The 17,773-nt window shown below is 44.4% G+C and overlaps 1 protein-coding gene across 2 annotated transcripts in view; it reads left to right on the forward strand.

Annotated features, from left to right (window-relative positions):
- The window catches only part of TBKBP1 (TBK1 binding protein 1), a 96,798-nt gene that overhangs the window by 5,743 nt on the left and 73,282 nt on the right, over positions 1-17,773 (forward strand). For both annotated transcript variants that reach the window (XM_048517864.1, XM_048517865.1), the window contains exons 2-3: positions 15,346-15,626; positions 16,650-16,772. In XM_048517864.1, the coding sequence (XP_048373821.1) occupies positions 15,405-15,626; positions 16,650-16,772 (345 nt within the window). In that variant the 5' untranslated portion in view covers positions 15,346-15,404. The remainder of the gene's footprint in view (positions 1-15,345; positions 15,627-16,649; positions 16,773-17,773) is intronic.

Here is a 17,773-nt window from a genome sequence, read left to right on the forward strand (position 1 = left end):
AAGGAAAGCAGAAGAGTGGGCTGGATTTGACCAAAGTTTAACCCCCCCCCCCCCCCCGAGCTGGTACACACAAAGAGCCAGATGCTTTGCACCCTTTCAGGTCTTCTTCTCTGAGAGCCAGTGTGGCGTAGTGGTTAAGAGCAGGTGCACTCTAATTTGGAGAACTGGGTTTGATTCCCCACTCTGCCACTTGAGCTGTGGAGGTTTATCTGGGGAACTAGATTAGCTTGTACACTCCAACACACGCCAGCTGGGAGACCTTGGGCTAGTCCAGGGGTCTGCAACCTGCGGCTCCAGAGCCGCATGCAGCTCTTTCAGTCTTATACTGCGGCTCCGGCTCTCTCCGGCTTGGTAGATCTTCGGGGCCATGGAAAATGGGTCCAAATGGCTCTTTGGGTGGTAAAGGTTGCCAACCCCTGGGCTAGTCATAGTTCTTTGGAGCTCTCTCAGCCCCACCCACCTCACAGGGGTGATGGGAGGGAAAGGAGATTGTCAGCCCCTTTGAGTCTCCTTTCAAAAGAGAAAGGGGGGATATAAATCCAAACTCCTCCTCTCCTTCTCCCCTCCTTCTCCCCCCCCCCCAGTAGGATCTCATATCTCACCCCCTTGATAATGCCACCCATGTATGGAATTCCAAAGAGGAATGTACAGTAGCCCTCCCACCAATTGTGGATGTCCACGTGTTGTGCTAACCGCTGCTGCTGCTGGATATAACTGTGACTTGAAGCCCCAGACAATCCACTTTTCTTGGCGCATATTGTGCGTGTGTGCGTGTGTGTGTATGTATGTATGTATCAAAGGCAGCAGGATTCATGCAGAATTTTTGTACTTGAATTCATATGTCCTTGAGATTCTCCCAACACAGGACCAAGGGAGGTGAGCTTATCCAGTGCAATAATCCTAGACAGCTTTGTGGCCCTTGTTGCCGTCTACTAAGTGGAGCCCTTTCTGACTTTCCCTTTTGAGGGACTGGAGTCTCTCTCTGCCCCATCTCCAATTACTGGGCTGTGACGAAGAAGATGTTTGCCTAATTGCTTTCAATTCCTTGGGGCAGCTTTCCTTTTCACACCACGAGTGACTCAGTATTGGGCAGAAGGAATGACTCCGGTTTGGGGCAGAGCTAAAATGAGAACAGTCACTATCTCTGACATCACGTTTCCAGGCTTTTCAGAAGGGCTTGTGTGCCCGAGAGCACTCGTCCCATTCGAGACCCGGCTTGGGTGGTGTTTTTTGGCATCAGTCTCGGTTTGGGCCTTCTCACTGGTGCCCGGGAGCTTCTGTTGGCCTCTCTTGGTTCATTTGCTCCCAAGGCAACAGCAGACAGTATGTTCCTCTGACTCACAGATGCAAAGAGGGACATTTCCAGCTACTTTTAACAGCCTGTACTGGCACAAATGACCATGATACGATCCTGATGGCTGGCAGCGTCCTACAGCCATGAGTGGGACGTTCAATCAAGTTCATGCGTGACTTTTTACACTGCCTCTCTTACACTGGAGTTTGATTTTTCCAGGCCGTTGGCCCAGCATTGTCTATGCTTGCTGGCTGCAGCTATCCAAGGTCTCAGGTAGAGTTGTTTCAGGTTTCCTGCTAGGGGGCCCAGGTATTGAACCTGAGATGTTTTACATAGAAAGCAGGGGTTCCACCACTGAGCCCACAGCGCCAACCCTAAATACTACACGAAGCTGCCTTCTTCTGAGTCAAACCCTTGATCTGTCGAAGGCCGTATTGCGTACTCTGACTGACAGTCGCTCTCCAGAATCTCTTTCCTCCAATCTGATCTCCCGCCTTTCTGATCATTTTAACTGGAGGTGCCAGGACTTGAACCTGGGAAGTTCACGCGAAGCTGGTACTCTGCCAGTTGCTGCAGCCCTGCTGCTAGCCTGGAACAATGTTTATAGAGGAGGAGAAGAAGAAGAGGAGGAGTTTGGATTGAATCCCCACTTTTCTCAACATAAGAACATAAGAACTAGCCTGCTGGATCAGACCAGAGTCCACCTAGTCCCGCTCTCTGCTACTTGCAGTGGCCCACCAGGTGCCTTGGGGAGCTCACATGCAGGAGGTGAAAGCAATGGCCTTCTGCTGCTTCTGCTCCTGAGCACCTGGTCTGCTAAGGCATTTGCAATCTTTGACTTCTCCTCCATAAATCTGTCCAAGCCCCTTTTAAAGCCATCCAGGTTAGTGGCCATCACCACCTCCTGTGGCAGCATATTCCAAACACCAATCACACGTTGCGTGAAGAAGTGTTTCCTTTTATTAGTCCTAATTCTCCGCATTTTCAATGAATGCCCCCTGGTTCTGGTATTGTGAGAAAGAGAGAAAAATGTCTCTCTGTCAACATTTTCTATCCCATGCATAATTTTATAGACTTCAATCATATCCCCCCCTCAGACATCTAATCCCCCTTTAGGAGTCTCAAAGCGACTTACAAACTCCTTTCCTTTCCTCTCTTCACCACAGGCAGCTAGTGAGGAAAGGGGGCCGAGAGTAGTAGGCTAAGAGCAGGTGTGCTCTAATCTGGAGAACCGGGTTTGATTCCCCGTTCTGCCCCTTGAGCTGTGGAGGCTTATCTGGGGAACTAGATTAGCCTGTTCACTCCCAACACATGCCAGCTGAGTGACCTTGGGCTAGTCATAGTTTTTCAGATCTCTCCCAGCCCCATCCACCTCACAGAGTGTTTGTTGCGGGGGGAGGGAGGGGGGGAGGGAGGGAAAAGAACTTGTAAGCCCCTATGAGTCTCCCTACAGGAGAGAAAGGGGGGATATAAATCCAAACTCCTCTTCTTCTTCTTTGAGTCTAAAGCAAGTCTTGATAACTGAGTCATACCTCTCCCATTTCCTTCAGCTGCCATGCTAATTTACAGCAGGCAGATTCCAGTTAAAGACGCTGGGGCACGCGGGGTCCTTGCTGGGATGTCCTGGAATAATCCTAGAATCGCAATTGATCCAACAATGCCACTTTTCAAGTTCCCTTCCAGAAATCCAAATGATCCTTTCTTCCATTTTCCCCCAGATTTTTTTTTCTTTTCAATGTTTTGTCTTCCAACCCTGGGTGGTACTTAAAAAAAAAAAGCAACCTTGCTAATGATGCGTTACTCTCGGATGTGTGTGGGCTTTTCTTTAATTGAATGTGTTTAAATACTAATTCTTTTGGTAACCCCTCCAAAAAAAAAATCACTACCCAAAGAAAAGAAACAATGGAAGGGTGGGGTGAGGGGGGCGCTAACAAGCTCTCTGCGGCTCTCAAGAAAAGCAAGAAGGGAGTGGGGGCGCCTCTTGGAAGCAAGAGTTTTGGAGAGCTTGTTGGGGTTGCTCAATGGAAATAGCTTGGAAATATAGCTCCTTATCACATTGGCTCGCTAAGCATGCGTGAGCAGATCGAATTCACGGTTGATTACATTGGGAAAGATTGGGCTTAGGCATCGACTCCCCACCTTCCGCCCATGGGATTTTGTATGCAGCCACCAAGGAGTTATCTGGGGTGCTGTGGCTACCGAGTTGAGCAGGGATCTGAAGGCCAGGCATTATGGTTAAGAGCAGTGGGCTATAATCTGGTGAACTGGGGTTTTTCCCCTGCTCCTATACATGAGGGCTGCTGGGTGACCTTGAAGAAGAAGAAGAGTTTGGATTTATATCCCCCCTTTCTCTCCTGTAGGAGACTCAAAGGGGCTTACAATCTCCTTGCCCTTCCCCCCCTCACAACAAACACCCTGTGAGGTAGGTGGGGCTGAGAGAGCTCCAAGAAGCTGAGACTAGCCCAAGGTCACCCAGCTGGCGTGTGTGGGAGTGTACAGGCTAATCTGAATTACCCAGATAAGCCTCCACAGCTCAGGCGGCAGAGCGGGGAATCAAACCCGGTTCCTCCAGATTAGATACACGAGCTCTTAACCTCCTATGCCACTGCTGCTCACTAGTCATTGTTCTCTCAGAACTCTCTCAAACCCACCTATCTCACAAGGTATCTGTTGTGGGGAGAGGAGGGTGAGAAATGTGTAAGCTGGTTTAAGACTCCTTAAAGGTAGAGCAAAGCATGGTTCTTTTTCTTCTTTTTCTTCTCCTCCTCTATATAGGATTGCTGGACCTTGGGCTGGATCAGGCCAATGGTCTACCTTAGGGGTGGGCTACCTCTGGTTCTCCAGATGTTCATGGACTACAATTTCCATCAGACCCTGCCTTCATGGCCAATTGGCGATACTGTCAGGGGCTGATGGGAATTGTAGTCCATGAACATCTGGAGCACCATAGGTAGCCCACTCCTAGCCTAGTCCAGCTCCTTGTTTATTTATACCCTTCCCTTCTCCCTAGTGGGCCTCCAAAGGGACTTATCCATCTTCTCTCCTACATTTGATTCTCACTGTGACCCTGTGAGGTGGGTTGGGTTGAGAGTGTGTTGACTGACCCAAGGTCACCCAGCAAGCTTGCCCTCGTCTTTTAATATTGTCCCAACAGATTAATCAACCAAACTTTTAGCAGATTTATATGCTGATTAATGCACTTTTGCAGGTTTATTTAGCTGTGGGCTTATTGCAAAAGAGATCATAAGATGCTTTGGGAAATGAGAGGCATTATCTTTATAGGCTTCTTTCAAGCATTTACAAACTGCTTCTTTCTCCCTTAAAAATACTGGCTAATGCTTCACCCTTCCCATTAATGGAGTATAAGTTTTACCAAAACAGACACCGAATTCACCTCATATCCAGGGAACATTTGGCTTCCTCCTAGAAAATACAAGTGTTAAAAGCTGGTGAATTTTTCTCTCCGCTCTGGACTAATGCCAAAACATTTCAATTTCCAGAGGCTCATGGGAAAAGCACCACCTTACGCAGCCGCTGAACATTTGCCCCCCAAAAGGTGCTTGATGCTTCTCTTCTGGTAAACAAACCATTCCTTAAAGCCAGAGCAGTGACTGAAACAGTGAAGGTTAAATGAACCACTCAGGAAAGGCACACGGGGACCTTGAATCAGTGTCAGCTGACATGTGGACCTATATTGGGAGAGCAAATTCTCTAAGTGGGTAACCATCCAAACCCTCTCCAGAGCTTTGAGGATGCCCCCCGCCCCCGCCAAGGAAAGCTAATACAGATTGCTTAAGTTTCTGGCTAAATTGAAGAGGAGTCTGGTGGCACCTCAAAGACTAACAAAATTGATCCCAGGAGCTTTCATAAATCAGAGTTTGCTTCATCAGATGTGCAGGATTGTACATTTCAAGCAGCTACATCTTGTCCTTGGACTTAAAGCAGCAGAAAGGGTGTGGGCGGGTATGAAAAAGTTATGAGAAGTTAATATAAAAAGACAAACTGATCAAGAAGTAATTAGTCCAAGTAGAGTGGCTGAGAACTATCTTCAACTGTTGATAGACAGATTGAGTATCATTATCTATCCAATAGTGAACTGTGGCTCCCATCTGTGGATATCTAAATCCATGCATTGGGACCACACCAACATGAGATGGATTTTCATGTACAAACCTGAGGAGCCTCCCAGGTTTGCAGAAAAATCTGAACTCTTTTTTTTAATAATGGACATTTAGATCCCCCCCTGAAATAAAATGTGCTGTCTGTACATGCACAGACAACACTTTTACCTTTAAGCTTCAAAGCTGATGGCTGGTGAAGCTGGGAATGCTCTGGACCTGGCTGTGTTGGATGCTGGGAACTGCCCCAGGCCTGGCCACAGTGGATGCCAGGAGGTGCTTTAGACCCAATAATGGGGGAGGGGGAAAGATGGGATCCCCCCGCCATGTAATTCTCAGGCCTTACAGTTGTATATTCTAATAGTCAAGTCAGCCAAATCTGAGAACACTCACATCTGGTGACTGGATCTGTGAACAGACAAGGCAGATCTTTCTACAAACCTGAAGAATATTCTAGGTTTGCAGAAAAATATGAAATGTAAACAAATATATAAGAGAGGGTTAAAAAAAAAACCCTCCAGAATTCAGGGGTCTGCAACCTGCGGCTCTCCAGATGTTCATGAACTACAATTCCCATCAGCCCCTGCCAGCATGGCCAATTGGTAAATAGGCCATGCTGGCAGGGGCTGATGGGATTTGTAGTTCATGAACATCTGGAGAGCTGCAGGTTGCAGACCCCTGCTCGAGATTATAAAAGGAGCATGTAGTTTTAAGAAATGGAAGTCCTCAGTGGTTGTTGCTAGGCAATCACAATATTCAGTTTTTATCAGTAAAAGACAGATAGAGGGGGTAGAGCTTTTTCCAGTGCTCTTTTGACCTGTTTTTGGCCTTTGAAGAACTTATTGGGCCCAGCTTTGCAGCAACAACAGGGTGACTTGATAACACCTGGTTTGTATGACTTACCAAGCTCTCGCTACTAGCCACTGTTCAACATTAGCCACCCTGTGAAAGGCAGTTGCACACTGTCGTTCTAACCTACCCCACAAAATTGTTACGGGGTTAAAATTGAGGGAAGGGAATGATGTAAATAGCTTTGGGTTCCCACTGAGGAGAAATATGGAGTATAAATGAAGTTAATAAATGTAGGTCTTTATCTTTATCTTTATTAACCTTTAATAGGCATAGATAGATCAGGGTTTACACAGACACATTCTGCAGTCTCACATATAGTTCAGTAGCAAGGAAATAGTCCACATAACTTGATGGTTGACTTCGAGGGATTCAAATCACTTCAGATTTTTTAAAAATAGAAATAGCCAGAGCAAATGACAGTAAATACCCCTACACATCAATGTAAAAATACAATCTAATATAAAATTGCAATAAAAATAGATCTGTTTAGCAAGTTAAAAGCAAAATAATACAGTAATAGGTATCCTACCATGCCGAATATTAGACAGATTGGAGTAGATCGTCTTTTATAAAAAGTTCTACATTTGTTTTATGTGTCATGATAAATGTAGGTGAAAATGGATGACAATAGGTAGGTAGGTGAATGGGGTTGGTAGAGTAGGGCAAAAACCTGAAGATGGGGACAAGAGAAAGATTGGCTGGCTGGTGGAGGGGTAGGGTTATGGGCTCCACATTGGGAAATTCCTGGAGATTTTGGGGGTGGAGCCTGAAGAGGGTGGAGGTCGGGGAGAGGAGAGGAGGGAGCTCAATGGAATATAATGCTTTAGAGTCCACCTTCCAAAGCAGCCATTTTCTCCAGGTGAACTGGTCTCTGTCGGCTGGTGATCATGTGTAACAATGGGAGTTCTCCAGCTACCATCTATGGATGGGAAGGGAAAGAAGCTATGGGGGCGTAGTGGTTAAGAGCAGGTGTACTCTAATCTGAGGAACCAGGTTTGATTCCCCGCTCTGCTGCTTGAGCTGTGGAGGCTTATCTGGGGAATTCAGATGAGTCTGTTCACTCCAGCATATGCCAGGTGGGTGACCATGGGGTAGTCACAGCTCTTCAGAGCTCTCTCAGCCCCACCTACCTCACAGGGTGTTTGTTGTGAGGGGGGAAGGGAAAGGAGTTTGTTAGTCCCTTTGAATCGCCTATAGGAGAGAAAAGGGAGATATAAATCCAACTCTTCTTCTTCTTCTTCTAAGTAAGAGAAAAAGAGAAATAGTGGAGGAGAGGGAAATTCACCCCACAAGTCTGTGTGGTTTCTCCCCTGTAACATTTCATTAGAGAGACTCTAAGCAGATTCAGTAAGGGTTTTACAAAGACCATATAATGGTATGGATGAATCAATATCGGTAATGGGTCATGCACTTATAGTGTGTTACGAAATCTAAGTGCTTGTGCCTGCCTCAGGCGTATTTAGGGGAAATGTAGCCCATTGCAAAATCTGAGTTTTCTTGGGGTGTCTCCCACATATGGGTGGCTGCCCTCCCCCACCAAGACCAACCAACAAAGTCAGTGTATGGACCTGGGCCGATTCCACTCCCCATGTGACTAAATGGCCACAGATTGGGGACATTTGACCTCATATGTCCTGCCTGGGGGGTGCAAAATTGTGTTAAATTTCTTGATGAATTCTAATTTGGCATTTTCACATTGGATTCTCGGCTTTGAAGTCCTTTGGAAGGAAGACAGCAACTTCTAGATCAGCAACGGCCCCGTTCAACACTAATTTTGAAAACTAAGGAACAATTTGTTCTTTTGGTTCAATAAAAAAAGTTGTCGTAGAGTCTGTTGCTAGCGGCTCAGAATACACCCTGGCAGCTGCAATGCATGGAACGGCAGGCTGCGCACAGCGCGGCTCGGCACTTTTGTGTTCATGCGCACGCATATATGAGCGCACACACTACAGACAAGATGCCTTCTCCTTTCAGATAGGTATTGAATTGCTTTAAAGAATCCTAATTCCTCAAACCTGAAGCATAACAACTCAAGAGCGGGACACACAACATTTTAGCAAAGGCAGATTTGTGGCTGATTTACCCGGGTCAAGGAACGGAAAATGGGAAATAAGTGGGAATGTCTGGATATGTCTCCCCTTAAGTCACAGTGAGCACACCCACCCTTAACTGTTTGGCATTCAAGGTCAGTCCTCACAATTGTGGATGGTTTGGGGGGGCCCTGAAGCATTTCTAAGCAAGAGAGATGTATTCACTGTGCAAAATAATTCCCAACTTAGGTGTATCATGATGCTTTTCCTGGCTCTGTTTCAAGGATTTAGGAAGGGGCAGTTGATAAATTCTTACCTGCTTTTCATTTTGTAGGGTAGCTGGTGAAGGTTTACCCAGCTGTATGCCTAGCAACAAAAGCTTGAATTTTTTTTCTTCTGCATGTTGGGCTGATACGAGGGACCCAGTAGCGAGGGGCTGGGAGGAACGTTTGTGGCACCATTTTCTTGTTCCCCTCCCTTCAAGGGTTTTGGGGGACTTAAAATGCTATGTGGTTATGTCTTTTACCAATTTTTTTAATGCCTAAAAAACCTTCCATTGGTTGTGGTGGGCATGGCAGGTATGGGGGACTGATTCCAGCAAAGTAAAGGGGAAAATACCTTGTGAATGCTCTGCTCCTGCTATAAATGCCTCTGCGTTCTTAGTGCTACTGCAGGAAGAGGGGAAATCGCTGCTATGTGGAAGCAGCCTTAGAAAGCAACCTTCCAGCCCGGGTGTTATCCCTGTATCCTTTCAAAGTCTGCTTAGGGGCGGAGTGGGCTTTCCTCATCACATTCCTGGCTATGAAAACGCAGCCAGTAGCAGGGAGTTGCTTCCAAGTTTTTTGACACAGAGGGCGAGGGTGGATTGTTGTGTTTGTGGCATAAAATTCATTCATTTCACCGGTGATTGACTGCCAAAACATTTCAGTCTCTTCTTTTTCAGCAGCATCTGCAGTCTCTAACAAGTACACCCACATCATCCACCTTAAAAATATCGCTGCACTGTCCAAGTTTCTATGACACAGTCTGGACTCCCACCTTTTCCTGTGTTGGTTGTTCTTTTTGTACCATGCCAGATTTCCTCCCAACTTAACCATTGAGTATTCTCACTTTCTCTCTTAAAAAACAAACAAAAACTTTGTCTGGTGTTTACATATTCTGGGGCCAGGCCTGCTTGATTCTGCAGTTTTCTGAGCTCACCATCTGTGCAGTTGGTTGATCGATAACACCTTCCGTCTTGAATGTCGGATAGTTGAGAATTCTCACCCGGGATTAAATCCCAGATTTTGGGCCATTTCCACCCGAGCTATTTACAACATGTCTTGCCATCAAATGCTACTTTTCTTTCTTCAAGTTTTGCATGTCCCCCCCGCCCCCTCTGTTTGGCTCTGGAAACATGCTCCCTCCGCTGTTTTCCCAAGCATTTTTACTGCAATTTTAAAAATCCTTTTCCAAGCCACGTTCCCTTGAGCATGCAATGATGTTGAAACGGTGTTTATTTCTCCACCCCACCAAACCCCTAAGCCTTTCTATGTACCCTTGTAGTCACCCAACCTCCCTTTCAGCCATTTTCTCATCCCCCTTGCTCTCTATTTTTGGAAGGAATTTAATTTTGGTGGGTTTTTTTTTTTTTTGTCATATTGCATTAGCGATGAATTGTATCAGCTCTGTCAATTTCATCTTGCATTAGTGATGCAGCCTTAAGGCAGAAATACACTTCCTCTGCAGTTGTGAGTGAGTGAAATTGCCAAGAGAAGTTACTTTTGCGGGAGGAAACTGACAAGGTACTTCTGCAGGAACTCCAGTTCTAATAAAGTTGAAAAAGTAGTTCTGGGGTGGCGGGAAGCTTTGTGTTTCTGTTCTTTCAGTAATGGTGCCTGCTCCCGTAGGGGTTTTTTTTTTTGCTTCCATTTTGTGCAAACACCCATATTGATGCCCCATGTCATTGCCCAACTCCCCCTTCAGCCATTTTCTGTTCCCCTCCTCCACAGTTTCAAAAAGACTTTTTTTCTGTTTATTATATTGAATTAAAAACGCATCATGGAGGCAGAGATGTAAACTAGCATGGCTGATTGGATCAACTTTGTTAATTTCACATAGCACTTGTGATCTTAACGCTGAGACAGAGATACAAGCTAGCATGGTCCATTGGTTCAGCTTTGTCAAGTACAGATCAAATGACCAATGTCACGTTAGGGCAGTGAGTGATTTTGAACCTGGAGGCAATTGAAAAGAGTACTGTGAGTAATCGCTGCATGTAATCAAAGACTGCTGAAATAATCCCATGTTGCTGCAGATCAAATATTGCTGGAAAGTGTGTGTGTGTGTGTGTGTGTGTGTGAGAGAGAGAGAGAGAGAGAGAGAGAGAGAGAGAGAGAGAGAGAGGGGCCTATGTGCTTCTGTTTCTTCAGGCAATTTCACCTGTTCTAGGAGTTGTTTTGGCTTCCTTTTTGGATTGATAGTTCTCAATAGTAGAAATGGAGGCTGAGATATTTTTGAATTGTCACTTCAATATGTAACTGTGCAGTAACACTAGAGCCCCTGCACAAAAGGGGGGGTTGTTCTTCTGTGTGATGGATAACATCCCATCCCCATCAGGAATAATAGGTTTTCAGCTATAGCATGTGCAGCTGAAGGAACAAGAGGGGAAGCCCCCAAAATGGCAGTGGGAAGGGAAAGGAGGTATGCTGAATGATCACACAGGAAACATTTCCAAGATACAAGGTTTGATTGCTGGGAAAATCTGTGGTGATCTGCACATGTGGAAAAAAGCCTCCCTTTTGGTTTGAGCACAAAGGTATTAAAAGAGGATGAGAAGGGGTCTTGTACGTTTATCAAAATAAACAAGCAGTTTATTTGTACATTTTTATAAACGCACAGCTGGTAAACAGACTTAACGAAATGTATATGGGGGTGGGGGAGAGAAAGACCGGGGTTACATATAAAACACTGACCAACGCAAAGAACAGTGAGGATCTGATGCTACCAAATTAAATTGCATGTTGAAGCTGAACGTTTAGTTTGGTTAAAGGAGTGGTTTATGTTGAAAGACATTAGACCTTTGGTGTTGGGAGGTGTGGGCTTGAGATTCTGTTGGCACGCCTATCTCTGGAATAATAAGGACAAAGTTAGCAAACGGTTCCTCCACCTTCCCATTAGGTTTCCTTTGTTAAGAATTTGGAAGAAATACAAACTGAGAATGTACCGTCATTTGCTGCTCCGGGTTTCACCACCTGAAGTGCTGCTTGGTAGATGCAAGCCAGATAATGACAGTTAGATAAGATACTTAGAAACAATTGAAAATCAAGTAAGAAATGGAAAATTAGAATATAGACTAAAATCACAGGAGGAGATCAAGATATCAGAGAGAAACTGTGATTGGTAGGTACATAGTTTAAGAACTGTTTGGGCAAAGATAAGACATTTTTTAACATGGTAACAGACACAGATGTATTAGAGAATTATTTATTGAAGTCAAATTCACATCTGATAAAAAAAGATGTATGAAGCCTGTCTAGCTTTAGACACAGAGAAAGAGAATGTAAAGGACTATCTTAATCAGTTGGGCTTGAAATGTGAGATGCAATATTATGATAGACACCTGGGAAAAATTATGGACCAGAGATTCAAACTTCACAAAGAGTTATTATATTAAAGAGAACGATAAGATGCTTTTTCATTGGAACATGACACCTCATAAACTAGCTAAGATGAAACAAGTTTCTGACAGGTGTTGGAAATGCAGAAAGGAATTAGGTCCTTTGTTTCATCACTGGGGGTCTTGCAGGAAGGCTAAAGTTTTCTGGCAACGGATACATAAAGAAATATCAAATGTCTTAAATGATAAGGTAGAGATGAAGCCTGAATTGTACTTGCTAGGAATTCTACCTGTTAAGAAAGATAAGAGATATGCCAGTTAGTTTAGCTACCTATCCACTGCTGCAAGAATAATTTGGGCCAAAAATTGGAAAACTTAAGGGATTCCAACGGTGCAAGAAAGGCATCAAGTGATGGAGTTTGTAAGACTGACTAAACTGACTGGTTATATGAGTTTGAAAGTTTGAAATGGAATTCATATTAGAGTGGAAAGAATCGGTAGATTATATTCAATGAAGTTATAAGAATGATAATATTGCAGTAGGTTGTGTAATGTTATAAATAGTTAAAATCTAATTATAGTCTTATTAATAGATAAGTATATATACAGTTTGAAGAAATCTGGTGAAGGTAACTGGAAGTAATGTTCAAATGTTAATTTTTAATTGATATTTTCCTTGTTAGGAATGTCAAAGGTGGAATGTCAAATAGTGGTATTGTCATGTTTTTATATATATATATATATAAAAATTACTTTTTTCATAATGTAATGGCATGAAAAACTTAGTATGTCAATAAAGGATGGATTTGCACAATTTTTTAAAAAAATATACAAGCAGTGTCACGGTCACCAGAAAGTCCACGTAGTTGCCTCGGGTACCAGATTTTAGATGGCCAAGTAGTTCTAACTCCTCCATAACCACCATTGAAATAAATGGGAGCTGGGGAAGGCCAAGAAATTTTAATGCACAACAAACGCTTCCCTGTGGATCGTACCTTTGATAATTAATGGATATTGTTCGACTTTTTCATTTTAAGACACCATCCTTTTTGAACGTGTGCTGAGTGTGTCTGTTTCCCCTTTCTCCTGAGTAACAAACTGGGCTTGCTTTCTCAAGATGGGGGATTAATTTCTTTAAATCTTATATCAATGTGAAGAGTAACTATGCCCATACAAATAAATACAAAGCATAAAGTCATAACAATCTTCAACAAACCAAAACCATCACTTTCTTGAAACAAGAGTTGCTGTTTCCACAGGGCCTGTAAATTCATGCCTGAACTGGAATTCATGCCTGAACATGAAATTCATGCCTGAACTGGAATTCCTTTCCCTAGAGCTGCATGGGTGGGAATTGAGTTCAGCTCCTCAGAAATGAGTGAGAGGTGCTCTGCACGTACTTTGGAGCACTCTTGAATTGTGTAGAGTTCTGATTATAATTATCACATTTTGGATTAGGGAAGGAGGTCTGTGGAAGGCTGTTGTTTCTCGGGCCACTTTGCTTTCACTACTGCATGACTGGTAGCATTTGAATTTCTTCAGCTTGCCTCTGGCTTGGAGGCATAATGATTCCCCCACCCTCATCTGTGAAAGGCAAAGGAGCAAAGATTTAAAAATCTCACTATATGTCAGCAATTCAGCAATTCCATCCATCCATCCATCCATCCATCCATCCATCCATCCATCCATCCATCCATCCATCCATCCATCCATCCATCCATCCATCCATCCATCCATCCATCCATCCATCCATCCATCCATCCATCCATCCATCCATCCATCCATCCATCCATCCATCCATCCATCCATCCATCCATCCATCCATCCATCCATCCATCCATCCATCCATCCATCCATCCATCCATCCATCCATCCATCCATTGATTTATTTTTAGATCACCCTCCCCAGTCGGCTTAGGGCGGTGTACATCATAATTTAATATATAAGATAAAACATAAAACAGTAATGCAGTCTGTAATTTAAAACAATCAATATGGCGACAGTTCCCTCCCCCCAATCCCATCCATGGGGGCCCCGGATGACACGAGGGTCTGATGGCTATCCCGGCTGGCCAAAAGCCTGGCGGAACAGGTCCGTTTTACAGGCCCTGTGGAAACTTTGAAGGTCCCGCAGGGCCCTGGTCTCCTTAGGGAGCCTGTTCCACCAGGTAGGGTCCCGGGCTGTGAAAGCCCTGGCCCTTGTAGAGGCCAGCCGGATCTGTTTTGGGCCAGGGATTTCCCTAGCGGGGCAGTATTTTCAAACTGACCCATGAGTATGTCATGAGAGATCTGCTGGAGTTCTTTGAGAAACACATAACCGAAAGGTGCTGACAACCCTCAAATATACACTTAGGAGAGGCTGCCTTCTGAATCTCTGGATGCTTACTGTCTTCTGGTCTTGCCTCCTTCCAAATTAGCCTCTGCCAGGGGCTGCTAGTTCTGGTGCATCTCTGTGTCAGGTGCAGTTGGACTGTTCAGTTGTTTGTAATGCAGAAGAATTAGCGAACCTCAGAAGGAGCCTCTTGCATAACTCTGTATGAGTCACTGTTCTGGTTGACTCTCTTTGCACTTGAAAGGCATGCCCAGATAAGTGAATCATGCAGAAATAAAGGAGGAGGGGAAGAAGAGTCCTTGAATAGAGATCAGCATTACCCTCAAATAACTGTTGAACGAGGAAGAGAGAAGGGATAAGTCAATGCAGATGATGAAGCTGGGAGAATTGTAGAATAACAGATCCTTTTTGTAAGTAAGTAGGAAGTATATCTCCCAATGTTATTTCGGGGTGGGGTAAGGGACATTTAATTTAATAGACTTGGGAAAATGGTGTCACAAACAGGTTATCCAATCTGGGTTTGTGCTTCTGCCCCTGATCTCTTTCTGCAGTTGTTTGGGATTAGGATACTGGATTTGCACCTGAGCAAAAACCATCATATTGTTATGGGTAGATTGGAGGACCAGTGTGGTATAGTGGTTAGTGTTGGACTATGATCTGGGAGACCCAGTTTTGAATCTCTACTCTGCTATGGAAGCTTGCTGTGTCGCCTTGGGCCAGTCAAACACCCTAATCCTAACCTACCTCAAAAGGTTGTTTTGAGGATAAAACGGAGGAGAGAAAAATTGGTTCCCCATTAGGGAAAAAAGCAGAAATAGGAGTGAAACAAATTAAAAAAAAATAGATTTGAGCATGCCAGTTTTTGGGGAGAGGAAGGCAAATCATTTTTCTGAATTTACTCATGATCAGCGGAAGGAAGGAGAAGTGCTTTCACAATGAGGACTAGCAGCATTCGTTTGCATTGGCGCATAACAGGAAGCCCTCCGTGAGGACTTAAAACCATACCAACCGGAGAAATAGGTGAGCTTAGTAAAGGTGTCCTTAATTTAGGGCAGGATGGAGGATGTGACTCCTATTCACTGGTTGGCTACTTGCTCACATTTCTTGTCTTTTCTCCACAGCCGGAAGTTGCCAGGCTCCGGCCCTTCTTCCTAAATGCTCTCCCACTCCAGACCGTGCCATGGACTCCATGTTTGAGGATGACATCAGCATCCTTACCCAAGATGCCTTGGTCCAGGAGGACGAATGGCTGGACAGCCCCAACACGGACCTCTCTAGCGAGATGTGCTCCGCCTCCCACTTTGCTCTCATCACAGCCTACGATGACATCAAGAACCGCCTGACCGGGCTTGAGCGTGAGAACGCCTGCCTCAAGCGGAAGCTGAAGATGTATGAAATCAAGGTGAGGGGTGGCTTGTGGGGATACAGGGTCTGAACGTTCTTATTTAAGAAAGCTGGTCCTGATACCTTATTGTACATAGAACAAAGGAGGTTGGGCAACTCATATACAAAACCAGAACAATTTGCACAAGAGTGGCTAGCAGGCAAAGGACTGAATAACTTAACAGTTTACTAATTCAATAGTGTGAACAATGTCTGCAGTGGGGCTGTGGTACATATCATGGCTCTTCAGCATCAATCACACATCAACATTTGTGTCCTATGCTCAAGATTCTCTAAGTTAATTTGAAAACCCACAAATGAGAAGCCAGATGCTGGTAATAGTCGGCTTCATAGAATCTTCAGGTGGTTCGTGGGATCGTGGCATTCTTCATTTTGTGGCCAGAGACAGCAGTGCAGAGATAAACGTGGTCCAATTTGAATTCTATGAAAACCTTGTTATGGAACTATTTTGATGAATCTTCCCATGTGGTTTGTGTCCACGCTGATGCCATGGTTCCTGCTGGTGGTGGACGGTGCCACCATAAGTCGCTCTTGACTTATAGTGACCTCATTGGTTTTTCAAGGCAAGTGACATTCAGAGGTTTGCCATTGCCTGCCTCAGTGTGGGCTGAGAAAACTGTGACTGGCCCAAGCAGGCTTTATGTAGAGGAGTGAGGAAACAAACCCAGTTCTCCAGATTAGAGTCCTCCATTCTTAACCAGTACACCACACTAGCTCTCCACATGGACCATAGCAGAGCCTTTTTGGTGGGCCCCTTTTCACTAGTGGAAAACCAAGTTGGATCCAGCTTGTTGGTGTTACGGGGAAGTTCCAGATCCACTTCTGTGATTGTATTTTAAAATATTCTGTATCAGCATTTTGACGAACTGGTATTTGAGATCTGGACTGTTCTACTTTCATATACGGGTGCAGTGTTGGGCCCTTACTTTGCACAAGTGCTTCCAAAAGGTGGAGTGTGCCTTTTGATGGCTCATCAAAATCTATGCCTGCGTTCAGTTTTCCTTGTGTTCCGGCCCTGCAGTTCCCCCTGATCAGCGAATTTGGAGATGAGCGCATCTTCTCAGTTTACGACTCCAAGGAGACCTCTCTTCTGAAGAGTGAGAAAGCCAATCTCCAGCAACAGTTGAATCAATTCCAGCGGGAGGTGAGTGGGGTTTCCCAATGTGCCTGGAAGGGGATTTGAAACTGGTATCTTAGTTTGTGGGATTTTGTTTGTAGTAGGGTGTATTGTCAGAATCCAGAGTGCTCTTTTGGATCCATCTCCACCCACCTATAAACTAAAATGTTCCTCAGAATCTCACTTTCCTTGCAGCTCATCATGGGAAATTTAGTGAATGAGACAGGGCCTCTTCTGTTGGGGCCCCAAACCTGTGGTACTCCCTGCTTAGGTAGTTCATTTTTATCTGCTCTTTCCTCTTAACTGTATTTCCTACCAGCTGCTGTTGGTTTTTGCAGCTTTAGTTTCTGACTTGATTCTGCTGTTTGTCAGTTCTTCTTTGGCTGTTCAAGATTGCAGTGGTGTTTAGCAGGCTGTGTGATTTTCTTGCAGTTCTCAGTAATTTGGTAATTCTAAAACACTTTCCTCCTCTGCTTCTTCATCTTTGGAAGCACAGAGCCAGTTTACTTCAGGTGGCTTGTAGAGTAGCCCTCCCCAGAACTTCCTCTAATGAATTATGGGATATTTCTTACTGAATATAGACATCTAAGGTAACCCAAAAAGCAACAAATAACCCTGATAAATCACAGGTCCTTTGAGCCCAGCATGGTCTCACTCTGAGTTGGGATGTCATAGAAACAGTTGGTTGTCATATTTAGCCAGGATCTGACCTCAAAAACTTCCTGTTTATAACACTGAGGTTCCTGATAGGTAAGTCCCTGTTTCCCTGTTCCCAAACAATTTGGAACATTTCAGTAAGATCTTAAAAATTTAACTTAATTTTTTTTTACCAAAGGTTGGTTTTCTTTCTTTCTTTCTTTCTTTCTTTCTTTCTTTCTTTCTTTCTTTCTTTCTTTCTTTCTTTCTTTCTTTCTTTCTTTCTTTCTTTCTTTCTTTCTTTCTTTCTTTCTTTCTTTCTTTCTTTCTTTCTTTCTTTCTTTCTTTCCTTCCTTCCTTCCTTCCTTCCTTCCTTCCTTCCTTCCTTCCTT

The sequence above is a fragment of the Sphaerodactylus townsendi genome, linkage group LG15, assembly GCF_021028975.2.
Source record: "Sphaerodactylus townsendi isolate TG3544 linkage group LG15, MPM_Stown_v2.3, whole genome shotgun sequence".
Taxonomy (NCBI): domain Eukaryota; kingdom Metazoa; phylum Chordata; class Lepidosauria; order Squamata; family Sphaerodactylidae; genus Sphaerodactylus; species Sphaerodactylus townsendi.